This window comes from Rousettus aegyptiacus, unplaced genomic scaffold, assembly GCF_014176215.1.
Source record: "Rousettus aegyptiacus isolate mRouAeg1 unplaced genomic scaffold, mRouAeg1.p scaffold_m13_p_2, whole genome shotgun sequence".
NCBI lineage: Eukaryota > Metazoa > Chordata > Mammalia > Chiroptera > Pteropodidae > Rousettus > Rousettus aegyptiacus.
The window spans coordinates 46,033,751-46,055,442 of record NW_023416295.1 but is presented as its reverse complement, the minus strand read 5'-3'; the positions used below and the strand labels follow the sequence as shown (position 1 = coordinate 46,055,442).

Below are 21,692 nucleotides of genomic sequence, written 5' to 3'. Positions count from 1 at the left end.
GCATAAAACAATTCATAAATGCTCTATTTACTTGGTGTGCAAATTTTGAAATGTTAGTTTTGGAGATTAAAAATCACATAAAACACTTAATGGTATTATAAGCTGAAAATCCAAAGGTCAATCTTTTCTAATTGATAGCATACAAGCTCTCAGTTCATGTTAAGCATTTCTACAAACAGGAGATATTATTTTATTGTATATTATAAAGTGTCCTTGCATTGTTAAAAGAAGTAGTCACAGTTTACACATCTTTCAAGTTTATTAAAAATTGGTAAAACAGGTTTATCACATAAAAGTACAAAAAAGCAGCATCTGATTGCTGAATTCCAGTAAGAGAAAAAAACCCTTATTTTAATCATCTTTATTCTATGAAAAATAAATATGCCAACATGATGTGTAGCATGTTGAAAAATAACCAGAGATTCTCAAATCTAATTAGCATTCCTGACAAAGTTTAATCTCAATATTTGCATACTTATCTACTGATACAGATGACACCACTGAAAAGTTAATGATGTTGTTTAGCTATAAACTATAACTTCTCTCACTCCTTTAAAAAAACCAAAATGGCTCTCATTCCACAATGAACCAATTATACCAGGATTTTTTCCCTCCTCTTCCTAGGGACCCAGAAGTTCTATTAAAGTCCTGCTGTTTGGGATGATCTTTCCAATGATACCAGTAAAATAAACTTTTCTGCATTCTTTTCCAATTATGAAATAGTAAACACAGCAGGGATCTCTATAAATTCTTTAACATTTCCTACAGTAGTCTTCACACATCAAAGTAAAGATAAAGAAGCCTTCCTACAATGTCAGTTTAATTACTTGACCTATCGAATAGAGACATTCCTATGAGATCCTGCTAAGTAAAATCTAATAAAGCCAAACAAAATTAAGCCTCGGAGTTTACATTTAAAAAAATCATTTATTATTCATGTATAACATTGCCTCACTATTAGTAGCAGCAAATCAAATTATACTTATTAGTTAAAATAAAGCACAATTTTGGACCTGCCCTCTAGTGTTGAGAAAGCAAATCAAATTCCCAAAGATCTTCAAAAAAAAGTACTACCATGAAGTTTCAGTAAGAACAGATTTTATTTAACTAAATTTGTCCCTTTCCTTGAATTAATCATAACCATATTCATATTACCTCTAATTTAGATATTCAAATGTAAAAAGCATAATTTTTCATTGGCCATCAGTGAACAGATTCTTTGAAATTTATAATTACTTAAAACTAGTTTATTTTTATTTTCAGTTTTAGAAAACCACAAAATTACTGAATGACAATTCCTACATTTAAAAAATTATCTAAAAGCCTGTAAATAACTATAGTTCTCCAATCATTTGATAGTAATACTAAACCCTACACACAGTTTAAAAGATGGCTGCTTATTTTAATCATGAGTATCTTCATATTAGTAAATACCATAAAATATAAAACTAAAAATAATTCCTTACCTTTACTGCATTTTCAGAACCTTCCTCTTTAAAATCTTCGTATTTCATTACTTCAGCCATAATGAATCCTTTTTCAAAATCTGTGTGGATCTTGCCTGCAGCTTGAGGAGCTTTCGTCCCTTTCTTTGAAAAGAAAGACCAGAGAAAACTAATTGCATTTAAGATGATTGATTTAAGCATAGAGTTTTTTTCTGATCTGCAGTTGGAGTCAACTTAAACTCAGTTTAATATCAGTTAAGATGTCAGATACACAATTAGTGCATTTTCAACACTGAGCACTATCTGTGCAGCAGATTCAGCAAAGACAGACCAGTAGATATTAAAGCAGTAAGCTTTGTTTTTCCTAACAGTCATCCACAGCTTTATTGATTTGGATGCAGTGTTCTGGTTTGGGCCTGGGTTTCATTTCGATTTTCTATTCTTCACAGTGGAAAAAAAAATAAGAATTTCAAAGTAACTTTCAAGATGAATTATCAAAGGTTTTAAAAAGATAAAAAGCCTTGGTATTTTCAGCTCATCTAAAGAAAATATAAAAATCAATTATAAAGGGACATTTTAAAGATATTTCTAACAAATCATATAATGTTTGGCAAATAATTTTGAAATTCTCATAAAATTTTAATAATAAAAATTTCAAGCATTTTACATTATATACTCTGCTTCTAATCATCATTTAGAAAAATTCAAGTTGATATAAAAAGAAAAATGTCTTATAATTACTCCATGTGTTAAATTACAAGGACCTACATCCAGACACACACAACCATGGAAAGAAATCTGAGAAATAATGGTGACCTAAAGCCTGCTTAATAAAGCATGTTAAAGTGATAAGAAGTCTGACACTATAAAGCACAGTTTTTACAATAAAAGATGTATTGGGTTAATATGGCTACTCACTGATGCTTACCTGACTAAATATCTTAGCACATTAAATCATGGATACTTACAATCAGTCTTAAGATAAACCAGCTTTCACATTTTCAAGCCCAGAACATGTTATCTTTCCTGCTACACATACTTAAGTTTGGAAGTTTTAAGGCTTTAAAATATGTAGTAAAAATAAACCCCGGCAATTTGGTTACCAACTCAGATTTGCTTTGACATTATTTTGTAAGTCTACATATAAAAAAAACCTTGGTTAGAAATCAAACACTTTTTTTTACAAAGGGAAGAGGAGATAAAAGAAAAGTCAATCTCACACTTATACAATGCATTTAACATTATGTTGAACTGCCTTCATATTCCTATCCATGTTAAATCAAAATAAATGTAACAATAAACTGCAGTAGCAAGTGTTAACAGAATTCAAAGCAGCCCAAATTAATTATGTAGCATATATTTAAAAAGCATTAAAAAAAAAGAGTATATAAGACCAAGTATTTCTAAAAGTTCTGACATTATTTTCATATTCTACAACACTATTTTGGACTACATATATTTCAAAATATTTTTCAATAGTAACTACTGTATTACAATATATTTACATTTAAAAGCAAGCCATTACAGTTCAGTTTCTATTGTCCTCTGGGAATAAATTAGTCATTCTTTCTTGTAATCAGTATACTTCAATATTCAAAATACATATTTTTAAAGATTGAATATATAACATAACAAAAATAAACACTACTTCTATAAATTCGAATTACAAAAGGCATGAAATTATTACACATTGAGTTTAGCTTTTTGAGCCCAACTGTGTATCTATGAAGAGCATAATGATGTCATATTGCTTTTATTGCTGAAAATGTAATCCAAGCAAAGCAAAGGAGGAAAGAACCACCCGCAACCCAAACAAACTTAGCGAATACAAAATGAAAAGCAACATCAATTTCACTGCAGACAAACCCAGTCACACAGATTAAGCAAGCACAATACTGGTGCGTCTTATCTCTGACCACAGGAGGAGGGTAGACAGATTCTACAGGATGAAGAAATTCAGACTATGTAATAGGCAGAATCAATTGTTACCTGCCTCAATCAATGCCGCTCCACTTTCACTGTTCAGCAGCTCACAAATAATTAAAGTTATCCTGGACAAAAACCTCATCTGTAATGACTAGCTAACCGCCACCATGACAAACTTCAAAGTCAGTGATATCAATCTGAATTCAATAGTGTGGAACTGGATATAGCTGATGAATAAGTATGAATCTTACCCTGATGGTCCATGCACGCACTTCATCTGGGCCTGCAGTGAAAAAGTATTCTAGTTGGAGTGCTGCAAACCCAGCCTTAATGATCTTTGGCAAAGCGCTGAAATAAAATGAAACAAATTCACTCAACATACAAGTTGACTGTGCAAGAGATTGGTATAGAGCTAAAATTATTCATTTCAAGCAGAAAATACTAAGAATATTAGTAAATGACCATTTATCTCTTATAATGTACTTGAAGAGGTCAGAAAGCATATAACTATTTCTAAAAAATCCCTTCTAAAACTGGTTTTAATTATATTAGTCTGAATGTATCATTTTTAAATTGTTAATTATATTAAAGAGAAAAACTTGATCTATCCATCCTATGGCTATTTTCCTCCAATATTAGTTATTTCCAGCACACAGGTCATGAACGCAAAATTATTTGATTGAAACCCAATGTTTAAACAATATATTATGGTTACTCAGAAAAAATTAAGGCAACTGATTCACCCTTTCCCCTCCCCCACTGAACATGACGAAAGAGTTTTGGCGATCATTCCTTCTCAAAAATATACATAACTAATACCTATGTTATAATTAAAACACTGTACGGAGATGACAGATGACAGTTAAAAACTTAATTTAAAATAAATCTTTTCACTCTGTCTCATGGTAAAGAAAGGAGAAGATTCCCTCTTTATAATGGTAATTACTCTGTCATTTATTATTCTATCAGCGCAAGCAATTAAATTACTGCAAGGAAATAGTTGATAATAAAGTGTAGGGAAAATGAATGCTAATTAACCTTTGTGTCATGTTCGCTTCCAGATACTTCTGTCTCTCCTCAGCACTCAATTCTTGCAACTTGAGTTCCAAGGCCCCACTAAAAGGAATGACCAAGGCACCTGGGTCATACTTGTCCACCCACTCTTTAATTTTTATCAACCTGTAGACAAAAAAGGGCACAACATTATCTTGTAGTGCATGCATGACTGTACCACATTCATTATTATCAAGTAGCACATACATATTCATAAGAATTGCACGGTTTTATGATGCCATCTTTTGTGTATAGCTTTCCAAGGTCAAGGCATTAACAGGCAGCAATTGCTTCAGGTATACGCCATAATATTTTACTGTAATCTAGTTTTACTTTAGCACATTATCTGTAGGAACCATAACACAAATATTTTAAAACTTTTTAAAGTTATACTGAATTTGTTCAGCAATAACACCAGTGCCCTTGAACATCTCAATTTTATGATTTATTTTCCTTACTTTACAAAGTAGATTTTAAAAAAAACAAAACATAAAGTTCTATTTGTATAGAAATCATATCTAAAAGTGTCAGCTCATTTTGAACAGTCTTTGGCAAATAAATAATCTGTTCTATCCAGATATCTATAAGCCTGGTTCAGAGCTTACAGTTGTATTAGTTTTGAGGGAGATTCCTGATAATCAAAACAAATATGTCCAGAAATACAGATTTACAAACCTAGTCGATTATGTACATACCGCTCTTATGAATCTCACTTTTGTAGGATCATGAATAATAGAACTGCAGAGGAAATAAATTCCTTTCATTGCAAAGGGTTGGAAAAGCCTAATCAGTTAGGAAACTGATACCAAGTATTACCTGAAAAGAGGACTGAGTGATTTTTTTTTTCTTTCAAAGTGTGGAGTGTTTTGACAAAGTAGTAGTTAGAACATAAATGAAATAAGTGCAGTAAATATATTAACCAAATTCCGACCCTACCACTTTGCTACCTTTTTATTCTTGGGGTAGGTTATTTATTGAACCTTTCTAAGCCTCAGTTTCTTCATCTATAAAAATGGAGATAACAAAAGTTGTAAGGAACCTAGAAAAGTAATGCCTGGCATATAGTTAACAAATATTAGCACTAATTACTATTATTCATTTTCATTCTCAGATAATCCTAGTATATATGCCAATGATTCTGGAATACTATGTAACAGAAATAAATACAGATTTCGGAGAAATTTATATTAAAAAATTTAATGTATACCATGCATAGTTCCACTAGTCTCCCATATTTAGACCACGGTTTAAATAGCTATTATGGCAAAAAACTGTGGCAGGAATCCTTTAAATAATCACTGTTAATGTTGCTTTAGGGGAAAAGAAACACAAGAACTAAACCATAAATTCATTAACACTCACCTATCAAAGAAAATGGCAGAGGACCAGAGTTATTAGAAAACTAACACTATATATGGCCTATTGAGTAGGATTTAGGATAGGATAAAGGAATGAAAAATTCACACAATAGTTTGTACATGTTTTTATACAAGACTAACCTATTTATTTAATGTTTTCAGTGGTTTTTCATCTTTGTAAATTTTCTTTCTTTTGGTCATAACCTAAAAAAATTGTCCTATCCAATAAATAAATAAATATTTATTTATTTATTTTGGAATAAAGCAGTTGTCCTTTTAAACAGGAAATCCAAACCGTATATTTTCTTATCCAAAATTATGAAGTACAGGTTAAGAAAAAAAGGGAAAATTTTAATAGATTTCTTCCTATAATAAAATGAAAATCTAAGTTACTTCAGACTTACACTATTCAAATAAAACTATACACTAAAATATAACATGTTTATTATATACATCAGATACAATCAAATATGTAATTTTAAAAAAGATCATATACCAAATACAGATTCAATGAAAATAAAATAAAACATGCCATGTAAAAGGATAATATAAAAATATCATATACATTGTTTCATAAATATGGTCAACATAACTAATAAAAATAGAACTGTTATGAAACAACAAGATAAGAAATAATTACTTTGGCTAAAACATCAATTCAGAATAACAATAGTTCTACCCTGTCATTTTAACAGCCTTTCCTGCAGAGTCCTCAGAGGGATTATTTGCATTCCTCAGGTGTTCTATTGTACAATTCAGATGAATAAAGACTTACAAATCATTCCTCTACCGCCAATGTGAGACTTTGATCTGGTGAATACACCATTGTACCTTAACTATAATTGGCAAAAAACCTGACAGTGTAGAGCATCACAAGCTTAATAACAAAGGAGAATATCTCAAAGTGTTGACAGATGATCTTCATAATGCAGAAGCAGAGCTGGTACATTTTAGCAATAAATGAGCACTGAGGTCTAAAGGTCTCTAAAGTGACTGACATCAGACCTGCTATAGCCTCACTAAAAGAAAAAGGTACCGTAGCACTCTCCGTAAAGTGAGTTAGGCTCTTTGCCTGCAAGCTTCACTTTTGTGACTTTCACTGTCATAGAAAACACAGGGAAGATGAAAAGTGAGTTAGGTTCTTTGGCTGTCTGCTCTACTTTTGTTACTTTTACTATCAAACAAAAGTGAGAAATGTCCCAAAGTGATTTTTAATTACATATTTGAAATAAGCCTTGGGTAATTAAAAAAAAAAAGACTTTATTTCAAGATTACAGACTGAAATACATATAATGTAACTATTAGGTCCGATGGTTACAAAAGTGTGATAATGAGGCCAAGATCACAAGTTTGAACCCCATTGGGACCAGTTACCTTTTGCAGAAAAATGTCTATTCTATTGCTATAAACCATACCCCAAACTAGTCATCTCAAAAAATGTGTGCTATTGGCACATGAGAGATATAAAATCAAAGTTGAACTCAGCACACTACTAGAAAAACAATTTCAAGTACATTCTATCAAAATGACTAAATAATAATCTCCCTATACAAATGTTAGCAAATGCCTAAAGAAAACTATAATTGTTAGTGAGCAAAATGATGATGATGATGATGATATGATCACAGAATATCAAATTATATGAGGGGAGAAGCAACAGTAAAGACAACACACTCCTAAGAGTTCAACTGTAAAGACTTTCATATTACATATTCATTTTATAAATGTGTATAAACAGATGATTGATTACAAGGAGATCCATCCATCTCTTGATAAGGAGCCAGAGCTACACTGATTTCCTCAAAGTCTTAAGAATGACAAAGGGAAAGAAGAACTACTATTAATTGTATTTTCTCCCTGGTAATGAAGCAAGAGGACAAAGCAGGGAAGATCAGTTTTAAGACGAAGGGTGATGCTTTGAGATGCACTGGCAGTTGTGATTTGTTAGATTCTTGGCAGAATGAGCTCTTTAACATTCAGTTAGTATTAGATTTCTAAAAGATTATGTCCCAAATTTACCTTTGGTCTTATAATCTGACTTTCTTAGCTAGTCTTGAAATTGCAGATTCTATAATTTGATTTTCTTAGGGTTATGTTTACATTGTTTTTCTCTTCCCGGACACTAATTTTATTTCTAAAAATTCTATTTGTTTCTCTTTCAAATCTATCTGCTCTTTTTGGGCAACATTTTATTCTTGTTTAATAAATTCTTAGTCCCTTTCAATATTTTAAACAGATTACTTAAAAAATTCCTTTCAGACTGCTCTAATTACTTATAGTTTCTCAGGTACTGTCCCCACCACTCGTCATCTGCTAATGATCTCTCACAACAGCTGGTTTCCGTGTCTTGTTTTGCATGTGTGGTCATTTGGAAGTACTGGTTAAGTTCCAAGGGAACTTGTGGTCTCCTGGGTTGTTGAGATGTTATCTATCGGGTAGTTTTGTGGTTGTTTCTTCTAGGGAAAGACCTATGGAGGGTCTTGGGTGGTGGATTATTTTAAACCTTGGTGTTTCTGCACTAGGACATTGGTAATTTAAATTAAGGCCTCTTAACCTCTTACAGTCCCAATCTCTAATTTCCTGGGAGTAATAGTTTCCTCTCTTGTGCAGAAGGGGTGAGAGTGGGGGCATTTTTCTAGTATCTGATCATGGAAAGTATAGCCTTTTCTAGGCTTTATGAGTGAGCCTTGTTCCAGCACTGGTAGCCTGGGGTCTATGCCTCAACTGTTATTTCTATATGGACACAAAGGCCTCTAAGTCATATATAAGCTCAGTGAGGTCCACACACTTTGATTCACTTTCTACTGTCAGGAGTCCTCTTGGTTTTTGGCACATAGAGAATCCCCTTTCTTGCTTTTAAGTCCTTCTACGTGTTCTAAAAATACCACACCATCATCAGTACAATCCTTTTCTGGTTATTTTCTCTGGTGTTTCTATCTATCAGAAACAAGAAGGAAGATTCTTGTATTGGCTACTGGCTCAGTCTACCATCTTAACTCAAAAACTCCCCATACTTAAGTTAAATCCTCCATTTTATTGTGTTCTAATACAATAGCTTTCAACATTTTTTGACTATCACCCACAGGAAGAAATAAATTTTATATCTGAGTCAAACATATGGTGCACAGACATTATTTTTATACACATATCCAAACTGAGACAGGTTTCATAAAATAATACTTACCTTTATAATGTTAAATAAAACAATTCCAAAGGTACTATCTGATATTCTGCATAAAACTAAATTCTTGCAACTTAAAATAACCCCCTGAAATAGTTTTCTCCAACACAATTAAGAACTTTATTTTCTATATCTCATGTCCATTTAGCCATTCAACTACCCCTAGCTACTTAAACTCTGATTACATTTTCTAAAAATCCTTTAAAGATAGCTCAATCCAGCACTAGAGCCAAGTTACATTACCATTTATGATATTTTTGCTGAACATTAGAACTCTCAAATATTTATTTTGCAACACTGAAGTATATTTAAAATCTTTAAAGTTGTCATATATGGTAATATTGGTCCTTATTCCTAAGTTTTCTGGGTGAATCTAGGTCTTTACTTTAAAAAAAAAATTAGCAGTGATATCTTGCTTCTGATTGAATATAATTGCTGGCAAGAACTATATGTCCATATTCAGAAAATGATGCAACTTACACAAAGGAGGATCCAGAGCTGGTTCATTAAGTGATGTGACATCATTCAGTTAATGTTATTGAGGACCTGACTTTTACTAAGCTAGTTCCCCTCATGCTGTTATGGTATGGATGTGCTATAAATCCAAGGGATACTGATAAACACTGGGGTCATTTCTAGTCTCCTCCCTTGCAGGTTTACTCTCTTCTATTAAAACTGTTTAGAGTCCAAAGAATGACTTTAAGATATCACATTTCTCTTTTCCATTTTCCAAACATGATCATTGAAAATTAATGTCAATTTATAGTGTGATGAAAAAAAGAAAGAAAGAAAGAAAGAAAGAAAGAAAGAAAGAAAGAAAGAAAGAAAGAAAGAAAGAAAGAAAGAAAAAGAGAGTAACGCTTATGGGAAGTATAACAAACATTATTTAATCAAACCAGTTATTTTACAAATGGCAATAAATAATACTGGAAACCTGCAATACATCAGCACAAACAATATACATAACTGAAATATGTACCATAAACAATATTCATTCAAAGCCAAAAAATTAACTGTAGAAAACCCAAAATTCCCAACTCTTAAAAAAAAATTCTTTGTTTAAATAAAGTTATTAAATGGGTTTATTAAGAAAGTCAGTGAGAAAACAAAGAGGGGGGAAAAAGAAGAAACACCAAAAAAGTAATTTCTAGTATTACTGATTAGTGTCTGGAAATCTTACCCCTCTTCTAAAAGAGATTCCCATCTTTGATGTATGTAACAGACTTCAAGTTTTAGTGTTCTTGTCCAACTTTACAGAGTTATGCAGAATAACAACTACAGCTTTGCTCTTCAAAGTGGTCACATCATTTGGGTACTTTTTAGAAATGCAGAACCTCAGAATCTACATTTTAATAAGAACCCCAGGTAATTATACACACGTTAAACTTTCAGAAGCACTGAACTAATAAAGGTCTTTGAAAATAAAAGCACATTAACTGAAAGCATAAAAAAGTCTGAGATAACTCTGCAGATCAACTGATAACTATGCGGATGGTGACTACCTATATCCCACTGATAAGAGAGGAGCAAGAATATAATAGAAAAATTCCTGCTTACAACTTCCAGGTTCAAAAACCAGAAGGGGAAAATTTCAAAAAGTGTAAGACAAATGTTTGTTTTGAATCCCCTGCAATGTCAAAAAAGTTTCAGATTTACAATAAAAATAATAAGTTTAGACAGAATTACTTTGGTCAACAGTTTCTTACTTTATAAGACTTAATTATCCCTCTCTTATTCTAATAAGCCTCAATACCTGGAAAAACATCTGTAGTAAGTTAGCTTTGGAGTCTAGATTCAAATTATAAGAAGTGATTCCAGCAGAGAGGACTTGATGAAATCTGAATTTATAACAAGTAAATGGGATATTACCACAAATTGTTTCCTATGAGGGCCTCACAGAACCACTGTCTGAAAAACCCTGTTCATTTTGCAGTCACTATAGTATGTGTGTGTGTATATATGTATGTATGCATATATATATGTATATATGTGTGTATATAAAAGAAAAATTCTAGAGAAATGAGCATTCCTTTTGCAGCAAATAAATAAAAATTAGGTTTCAGGCTTTTTGTTTCAGGATTAATAAGCTTTCTGACTCTAGTGGTAGCTAGAAGGTTATGAGGAAATTGAAATGATAGGTGTTATGACAAGCAGACAACCTTAAAAGCAAATTAGGAAAATTGGAATATATTTATCCCAACACTTTGGGCTCACCATAACTCTGAGATTTCTTTAACCCTTAATATTCTTTAAAGGGATAATGCAAAGATAATTCATGCAATTAATCTATATGTGATAACATGTAAAAACTATATGGAAATATTTTCTGTGTTCAGCCAAAAGGCTCCATTAAAAAAAGAAAAGTCTTACAATTAATAAGCAGGAGAAAACATCAGGATGAATTCTAATTAGTTTGAGTAAATCATAGTAATCTCATTCTCCAGCTGGTAACTAGTTTGAGAGTGAGCATATGAATCAGTTCTGGACAATGTGGGGCAAGAAGAGAAGCCTAGGAAAAGATTCCAAAAGGTTTCTTTTGGTTCTTCAAAAGAAAAAAGAGAATTTCTGCTGTTTACTATGTCTGGATCTTACCCCTGGAATTCTAGCAGCCATTTTGTGACCAACAGAATGGAAGTGGAGAAAGATGAGAAAAACCCTTGTTCTTGAAAATATCACAGTACACTGAATTAACCAACCCTGGAAACAAACTACCTTGGGTCTTATTATTATATATTGGGATTGCCTGTTATTTGTATCTGAAAGCATCTTGACAAACCTTATTTAAGTTTATGTCTGCAACCCCTCTTAACTGGTCTAACTCCAATTTATTCTTTAAGAAACCAGTTCCCGTAGAACATTCCCTGAACATCCAAATGGATAGATGCTATTACCACACTCTACCTTATACGATAAATTACCTATTTTCTTGTTTATCTCCTCCCACTATAAACTAAAACTAAAAACTTTTTGAGATCAGGGACTTATCTTTGTTCTGACTGATATACCCATAGAACTCACCTAGCACAGCACCAGGTACATATAGATGCTCAAACATTCTCTGAATGAATTTAGCTGATAACTAGTTGAGTGACCACAGGCAGTTATTTAAGGCCTCTTAGCTTTAATTTACTTATCTGCAAGCTAATGAGTACTTTTCAATCTGTTCTGGGTTCCCTGAAGGAGCTCCCAAGATGCTAGGATGAGAAAGGGTCATAATATCCTACGATTCATCCATGTTGTAGTATATGACAGGATTTCCATCTTTTTTTAAGGTTGAATAATATTCTTTTGCATGTATATACCACATTTTATTTATCCATTCATTCACTGAGGGATTTTTTTTTTTTTTTAACCTCTTGACTATTGTGATGAACATGGGTATGCAAACATTTCTTCAAGAACCTGCTTTCAATTCTTTTGGATATATACTCAGAAGTATGAATGCTGGTTATATGGTAATTCTATTTTAATTTTTAAAGGAAACTCCATACTGTTTTTCATAGTGATTACACCATTTTTCACTCCCACCAACATCATACTAGGGTTCCACTGTCTTCAAATCCTTGCCGTCATTTGTTATTTTCTTTTTATAGTGGCCATTTTAATGGGTATGAAATGACTGCTATCTCACATGGCTCTGATTTGCATTTTTCTAATGATTAATGATGTTGAGCATCTTTTCTTGTGCTTGTTGGCCATTCGTATATCTTTTTTGGAGAAGTGTTTATTCAAGTTCTCTGCCCATTTTTAATTGGATTATTTGGTTTTTGTTGTTTTTATTGAGTTTATGTTTTGGTCAATTGATTTTTGACAAAGGCACCAAAATAATTCAGTGGAGGAAAAAATAGTCAAGAAATGGTCCTTAGACAACTGGATAGTCACAAACAAAACTTAAAATGGGCCAAAGACCCATGTAAGCATAAAAACTATAAAACTCTTAGAAGAAAATAGGTGGACATCTTCATGATTTTGGATTAGGCAAATTTCTTAGATATGATACCTAAAGTACAAACAACCAAAGAAAAAAATAATTAGACTTCACCAAAATTAAAAAATTTGTGCACCAAAAGACACTATCAAAAAAGTGAAATGATGATCCACAGTATAGGGAAAAATATTTGGAAATCATGTATAAGAGACTCACAATCAGGAGATATAAAAAAACTCAGTAATAATTACAATTTATGACAATAATAAAAAGACAAAAACCCAATTTAAAATGGGAAAAGTACTTGAATAGATATTTCTCCCAGGAAGATACACAAATTACCAACAAACATACGGAAAGATGTTCAATATCACTAATCTTTTGAGAAATGCAAATCAAAACCAAAGCGGAATACCACTCCACACCCACCAGGATGATTATAATAAAAAAGACAGAAAATAATAAGTGGCATACCCATGCAATGGAACGTAATTCAGCCATGAAAAGAAATGAAGAACAGCTGACCCTTGAACAACATGGGTTTGAACTGCGAGGGTCTACTTATACGTGGATTTTTTTCAACAAACACTATAAATGTATTTTCTCTTCCTTATGATTTTAACATTTTCTTTTCTCTACCTTACTTTATTGTAAGAATATAGTACATAATGCATTTAACGTACGAAATGCATTACTCAAATTTTTCTGTAAAACTTCTGGTACAGTAGGCTATTAGTAGTTAAGTTTTAGGGAGTCAAAAGTTATACATATTTCTGACTGCACAGAGTCAGTACTGATACATGCTGCAACATGGATGAACCTTGAAAACATAATACTAAGTACAAGAGGCCATATACAAAAGAGCACATATCATATGATTCATTTATATGAAATATCTTCAATAAACATCCAAAGAGACAAAAAACTAGACTAATGGTTGCCAGGAGTTAGGTGGAAAAGGCAATGGGCAGTGACTATCGATGGGCACAGGATTTCTCTTTAGGGTGCTGAAAATGTTCTGGAATTAGTGGTGATGCGGGCACAACACTGTGAATATATTAAAACCCACTGAAATGGCATATAGTAAGTTCTCAATTATTGATGTCCATAGATTCTTGGAACTGGTGGAATGAAACCAATTTTACCATAGACTTAACTGATATAAACAAGAGTTAAGTTCCTATGGCATCTCATCAATGTTATAACGAAACAACAATGAACAAAATGATGTTATTCAAAGACCTGCTTGCTGTACTTTAAAAGGAAGAATTTTGTGTAAGTTGATTATTCACAAAATAAACAATCCCAAAGCTAAACTAAGAATTTAAAGATAAAAAACAACATGCTAATATTCTGCACATTATGATCCTATCTCTTCTTTCCAACATAGCAGCAATCAACAGGAAAAGAGATTTTGGAGTAAGGCAAATATCAATTCAAATTCTAGTGTAATCACATATTAGCTATAAAATACTAGGAAAGCCATTCAAGCTTCTGAACCTCAGTTTAATCACCTGTAACACAAGTAATAGTAGATATCATCATAGGTAAATGTTAGTATTAACGCGCCTAGAACACAAGAGGCCTTCGAATGTTAGCCCCAATCTTAGTTGTCTCCTATCAGTGAGTGAGGTCATTCTTAATAGTTACTATAGAGTTAAAAATACTGTTAGACTGCCTGGGAGTAAAGAATGAAAGCTCTTTTTAAAAGTCAGGTCTGTATTTCTGGGCAGAAGTCTTGTCTAATTGATTCTCTACAGATAGAGAGGTAACTAAGAAGGGAAAGAATTCAAGTATGATGACTGCAAAAATATATATAAAGTAACTGTGTACTAATAAGCATCATGCTAAATCTTGGGAATGCAGCTTTGAAAAAGGGTGTGTATGTCAGGGGAGAGAAACCAAACACAACTATGAAAGAGCATGGTGAGTGTTATGATAGGGGGTAGTGGTGGTGCACAATCTCGATAAAGGAAGATTTGGGCCTTATTAAAATCAGGAATTTTGGAAAAACCAATGCATTTAATGTATTTTTTTCAGTTATATAACATTTTTCCTCAGGTTAATTTAGTTATGACAGGTAAAGCACAAAAGGAAAGGGATTTTTCTTCATGACCGAGCTGAAATTTTGTGGGGCTAAGAAAGAAGATAAAAAACTTCCAAGGGAAATAAATATACAGGCATGTATGTCAGAATTCATTTGCACAGACCTCCTTTCCCAAATGGATCCTTCTTCTTAAATAAATATACAGGTATGTATGTCAGAATTCATTTGCACAGACCTCCTTTCCCAAATGGATCCTTCTTCCTAAAGTTGGTTTTAATTCAGCCTCTGGAGGGTGCTTCCATATTCTAACAAAGACTTAACTGATATAAACAAGAATTAAGTTGGTTTTAATTCAGCCTCTGGAGGGTGCTTCCATATTCTAACAAAGGAGTCCATTCACTCATGATCTGGTTTATCCAAATCCTCTATCTACTATGTGGGATAGAAGTGAATTTCATAAAAGCACACACAAAAGGATACAAACGCAAGGCAAATAGCCACTGTGAAAAAGGGAAAGTCACCATTTTAGTATCTTTGGAGAAAAGGGATTTGGAGGCAGGAGAGGAACAAGAAACACTAAAAAATGAGAAAAGCTCTTATGAAAACTTCGAGTCACAAATAAGTACATGCAACTTTTCTTAACATAATATTTTCAGACGTGCTAAATGGAACCATGTTAGATGAGAGAAGAAGTGTTTTTTCCCTATCGGCTGTATGCAATCTGTAGCAAAACTTTCAGCTGATTCTGAAAGAACTTATTCTGTTATAGGAAAGTTTATTTTCACAAAATTTGGTGTATATAATCTTATTCAAAGTTCAAATTGGCTTAATGAAATATTTTTACACAAGAAAAGAAATAATTGGGAAACATGTGGAAGGAGAATCACATCTACCAAAATTTGTAGTTGTTTTCATAACTTGTAGTTTGTCCTAGCAAGCAATAAGCCAGAGTCCATTCTTTTACTTAAAATACATTGCATGCAAAATTTTGTAAATAAAATACAAAAGTTAATTTATTTTAATGAAAGAAATCCAATAATTAAAGGGCTCCCACAGGAAATCCCTTTGCAGAAGGAGGAAGTATAGAATGTGATTATAAAGAACTGGGGCCAGAGAGAAGGGATCCTAGCCATGTCACGGAACCTTTCTAAAGACTCAGTGTTCTCACCTGTAAATGGAGGTAACAGCATCTGCTTCAGAGGGTTGTTGTGAAGATTAAATGAGAATGTACATATAATAAAGTGCTTACTAGTATGGTAGCTGACACAAAGTAAGTGTTCAACATATATTAGCTATTATTATTTATAAAGTGAAGAATGGCTTTGCCTTTTTTGAGCTTCAATGTTCAGACAATGATTTCTTAAGCAAAATTATATTTTGTATTTATCGGTAATCCATCTATTAATCAGATTTATCTGAGAGGGCAGGTCTAAGTACTAACCACCACAAATTTATTTAAAGGTATTTCTTTTCTTTATTTTCCTTCTTAGACTGTCCTGTCTGCTGTATAGAAAAATGGCAAGTTTTGCTCCTCATTAAAATCATTGCTGAATTATGTTCCCCCAGTTTCTAAGAAAGGGCAAAAAATTATTTAGGGTTGCAAATAACATATATAAAACAGATTTGAGGTAAAATAGTAGAAAACATACTTGACTTTGCTATAATTTCTAAACCAATATTATTCAAAGTGGTCTAGGAACCACTCATTACTTGGCTCTGGGTATGAAGAGCAGCTTCTCAGACCCTGTTCCCTGGTCCTACTGTGAGAGACAAAAGTGATAAAACATTTTTTCCTTTGCTCCCAACTCCTAGCTCAAAGGTTTTTCTTCACCACCTTGACACATTGCCTGCTACATTTATTTACTGTTTTAAATAAATTCACTCGAAAAGAAATTGCCAAGGTGATTTGATTAGTGACATGTTACAAACAAATGCATATTCTTGAGTGGTTTCTCTTTATCAGCTATGCAATTGACTTAAGCCCAATATTTAATTTTGTTCCCAGGGGATATATCTTTTCTCTAATAATTAGTTTAACAGTTATTAAAGGTATTCTCTTTACATTGTAATCAAAGAAACATTAAAATAATATGCCACTTTTGCCAATCAAATTAGTAAAGATTAAAGCAACAATAACACCTAGTGTTGGCTGGGGGGTCAAGAAAATGTATTTTCTTGGATGGCTACAAGGATGTTCACTATACTTTATTCGTTTAATTTTTTTTTTTTTTTAAAAAAAGGCCAATAACCTAAATAAAAAAACACAATTTCTACCTCCTCTCCCTGTTGCTCTGTGTATTTTACTGGTAAGGTGTACGAATTCCATAGCATATGTCACAGTTTTTTTTTTTATCCATTCTCCTACTGATAGACTTATGAGTTGCTTCCAGTTTGGGGCTCTTATGAATTATTTTGTGTAACAAAAGTATTTATAACATACGAACATATGTTTTCATTTCTTTTAGGCAAATATTGAAAGTTGGAATTACTAGATCACAGGGTAGATGTATGCTTAAGTTAAAAAAAAAAAAAACACAAAAACTGCCAGTTTTCCAAAGTGGTCATACCATTTTATATTCTCACTAGTAATACATGACATTCCTATTCTACTTCCTTGTCCAGATTTGGTGTTGTCAGTTATTCTGATTTTAGCCATTCTCATGAATATGAAATCATACCTCAGTGTGATTTAAAAAAAATTTTTTTCTTTTATTTTCCACTTAACAGAATGATAAATTCATTGTGGTTTTAAATTGCTTTTTCCTGATGCTTAAGATGCTGAGTACCTCTTCATGTTTATTCATGTATCTTCTTTTGTGACATGTATGTTTAAGTCTCTTGTCCCTTTTTAAAAATGGATCATTGGTCTTTATATTATTCATTTGTAGAAACTTAAAAGATATATTCTGGATATAAGTCCTTAGTCACATATATGTGTAGTGAATATATTTTTTCCAGTCTGTGGCTAGTCTATTCATTTTCTTAATGGTGTTTTTTGATGAACAGAAGTTATTCATTATAATGAAGTCCAATTTTTTCTTTTATGGTTAGTGCTTTTTGTATATCATCCAAGAGTCCTTTGCCTATCCCAAGTTGTGAAGACACTTCTATGTTTCAATGAAGAATCATGGACTGAGAAAATGGCAGCGTGAACATGTTTAAAGCAAATCAGAATGCCCTGCAGATAAAAAGAAGCTACAGAGTCAAGGATGATAAGCTAGGAAGAAGGCTGTTACCTAAGGCAAAAACGAAGTGATGAGGTTTTAGTCTTGGTTGATAAGCAGGTAACTGAAGAGGAAGGGATAAATAAGGGCCAGACTTAGAAGGAAAAAAAAGGAACTTAGTGATTAAGTGAATATAGTGTATGAAAGAAGATATGTTAAAAAGATTTGAAGAATTTAAACCTAAAAGATTCAGAGAGTGCTAGTACTATCAACAAAGATAGAAAAATCTGAAAGTAGGTCCACCATGGATGAACCATAGGTAAAATAAGGAGTTTTGTCTTATACATAATAAGCTTTAAAAATGATAATGCAAAAGCAAAATGGAATTTTCTTGTTGACAGTCAGGAATAATGAAACTTGAAGAGGGCTAAGCGGAGAAACTCAGGCTATAGATTTGCAGATTAGCAGAAACCAGTGCTTCTCAAAGCAACATCCACGTACCAGCAGCATCAGCATCACCTAGAAACTTGCTGGACATGACAATTCTCAGGCTCCATCCTGAACCTACTGAATTAGATACTCTAGAGGTGGGGCCAGCAATCTGTGTTTTAAGAAATCCTCCAGATGATTTCAATGCACACTAAAGTTTGAGAATTACTAGCATACAAGTTAGAGTTTAAGACATAAGCACAGAGGGCAAGTGAAAAAATGTATCACTCATTTACTAAACCCTGGGGAAGTGTCATGGCAGGCAGAGAGAAGATCAGTAACTGAAAAGGAAGAGATTAGAAGTGAAAGGCTAATATACCTATCAACCAAAAGCCAAGCAGAAGAAAATGCCGTCAAGTTTCAAAGCACAGTTTATTCTGAAAAGGTGGAGACAGAAAGACAAACAGATACACAGAATGAAGTGTTTTCCCCTCTATTACAGACTTCTTCCTCTCCCTCTCCCCATGGGGGTCATATTTTTTTGAAGAAAAATATTACTCAGGATATATTTTCCATACTAGTTTTCCTTTTAAAAAAGGGAACTCTACAAAGTAATAAAGAATATTACTATACAACCACATTTCTTTTAAAAGGAAAAGAGAAACTGACAGGCATCTTACATATGTAATTTCATTTAATACTTACATAACTCTTTCAAGGAGGAAGTAGAAAGGGGCTGCAGTGTGAAAGCCAAGTAGGGTCAAAATAAATTGTTCTAAAGACTGGAGAAATAACAGAATGCTAATATGCTGGTGAGGAGCATCCACTAGGGAAGGAAAAACTGGTGGTTTCAGGAGAGAGAAGAAGGAACTGCTTTGGTAGATGAATGGGGACATATAATCACCTGCACACCTGAAAGACTGTCTTTGGTTAAGCACATAGACCAGGGGTCAGTAAATCACTGCACATTTTTGTATGGTCCATAAACTGAGAATGAATTTGACATTTAAAAAATAAGTGAATAATTTTGATTTTCAAAAAGCTGGTAGAGAAATATGTGGGTTAGTTTGAGCATTATTGGATCTTCTTGGGTCCTTCTCTTTCTGAGGAGACATATATTCTACACAATGTCTCAAATAAAGGCTGTACTATCATCCTGAGCAAAGCTTCCACTCAGAAACTTCTACCTTGTCAGGGTTTTATATTTTAAAATGATTTCTTAAAAAAAAAAAAAAAAAAAAAAAGACTTTTGTGACAGTAAAATTATATGGAATTCAAATTTCAGTGTCCATAATTGAAATATGATTGGCACATGTCATGCCCATTTGTTTACGTACTGTCTATGGCTGCCTCTGAAGTATAACAGCAAAGAGGAGTAGCTATAACAGAGACTCAATGGTCCTCAGAGCCCAAAATATTTACTACTGACCCATTATAGAAAACACCTACAGAGTCAATACACCTGTGCTCTAAATCTTAGCTGTCTCTAACCAGAACTGCCTGACTTCAAATGATCTAGATATTTCTATTAATGAAGACTAAAAATCACTGTTGAATCATAAGGGATAAATTCAACTGAGTTTATCCAGCCAGTCATTAAATCAATTAAGATTTACTAAGTCCAGTGCCAAGCATGGGAGATATAAAATGAACAAAACAGGCATGGATCTAATCTCATGGAATTTTAATTTTTATGAGACAGAAAGACAGACAAATAAGCAAGACTATAGGTTGTGATAAGTGCTCTGAAGCAAATACTCATGATGCTGTGAGCAAAAGGGTGTCTGGGGGGATTACTCCTAACAGGGTAGTTAGTTAGGGAAGGTGTTTTTGAGGAAGCCACAGGAGCCACCACGGTTTGGGGAAGGCGTATGGCAAACAGTGTGGGGGAGGGGGATAATTAAATGTTCTTAGAATCTGCAGACATAGAAACGAGGATGGAAAAATTTATACATTGTGAGTAGCGCATGTATGGAACACTTTCCCTGATAAATTTTCCAGTGGTATTTTTACTACAAAGTACACACAGTGTAATTATATAATGGGTTCAAATGGTTTGGGAACAAAATACAAATTAAAAAAAAACCCAACACTGTATAATTACCTAATTACCCAAGAGATAGGAACGGTTCCAGAAAGCCATTTCTGCTTATCAGGTATATACAGTAACAGCTTTGTTTTTTTTTTTTTTTTTTTAAATGGTGGAGAAACATTCCTCACAAGGTAAGCTTTATAGGATACTGGCAAACATAAATATGCCAACGAAAATATGAATGGTAAGTATTTCTTAATTGCTGAAAATAAAGGTTTTCCTACTCTTTTATTCTAGGAACACATCACAACAAATAAGTATTTTAAAAGATACTTATTAATATCTTTAAAAGGATAATACTGGAAATCATAGAATATTCTTTGGTTGTAATTTATACATAGTTAATGTGGTATAACATACAAGTTGAAGCTTGACGAATGATAAGCTATGAACTTTGTAATAGAGTGTTGGTTCTTAATTCTAAATTTCTTACCTGGCATATACCAACATAATTAATTAAAACACAACCTGTACATTTTGTGGGTTGGCTTTGCAATTTGTTCCATGTTAATTCATTCTTTAATTTTCTTGTTTTTTAGACAAAAATCACAACAACTTTCTACGTAAAATTTAAGCTGGTTAAAGGAGTACAAAATAGAATGTTTCAATAACCATTTTTAGGTATTTATAAAATAACATAATTCTAGTTTACTTAATGATAAAACATGATTTTCAACCATTTAAAAGGTTAGACACAGGTCTATCAAAATGTAGGGTACAGTCAATGTAATGATTCATAGTGTCTCTAGTAGAAAGATTCAGCAGTTCTCAATCGAGACCTTTATTCCTTCTCTGAATAAATGATGCCTGAAATTTTTATTCTTGTTCTAATGGAATTTCAATGGCCTTCACTGCAAATCTACTGGAAATTTTTGCATATTAAGTGGAAAAAATTAAATGATGTTAACCACATTTTAATGTGATTAAGGCTGACAGGGTCATTATTTCTGCTAATCACTCAGTTTAAAAAGCTCAAACAAAACTTTATAACAGACAAGGTTTTTAATTTTCTGTATATCTTGTTGAAATTTTTAAAAAAGCTGTAGAAGAAAAAGAAAGAAAAAAACCA

The 21,692-nt window shown here is 32.7% G+C and overlaps 1 protein-coding gene across 2 annotated transcripts in view; it reads right to left on the bottom strand.

The window, feature by feature from the left end:
- OLA1 (Obg like ATPase 1) overlaps positions 1-21,692 on the bottom strand; it is a 146,067-nt gene that overhangs the window by 2,487 nt on the left and 121,888 nt on the right. For both annotated transcript variants that reach the window (XM_016134936.2, XM_016134942.2), the window contains exons 8-10: positions 4,410-4,550; positions 3,623-3,719; positions 1,467-1,589 (exon numbers count right to left, since the gene is read on the bottom strand). In XM_016134936.2, coding sequence (XP_015990422.1) covers positions 1,467-1,589; positions 3,623-3,719; positions 4,410-4,550 — 361 coding nt within the window. The remainder of the gene's footprint in view (positions 1-1,466; positions 1,590-3,622; positions 3,720-4,409; positions 4,551-21,692) is intronic.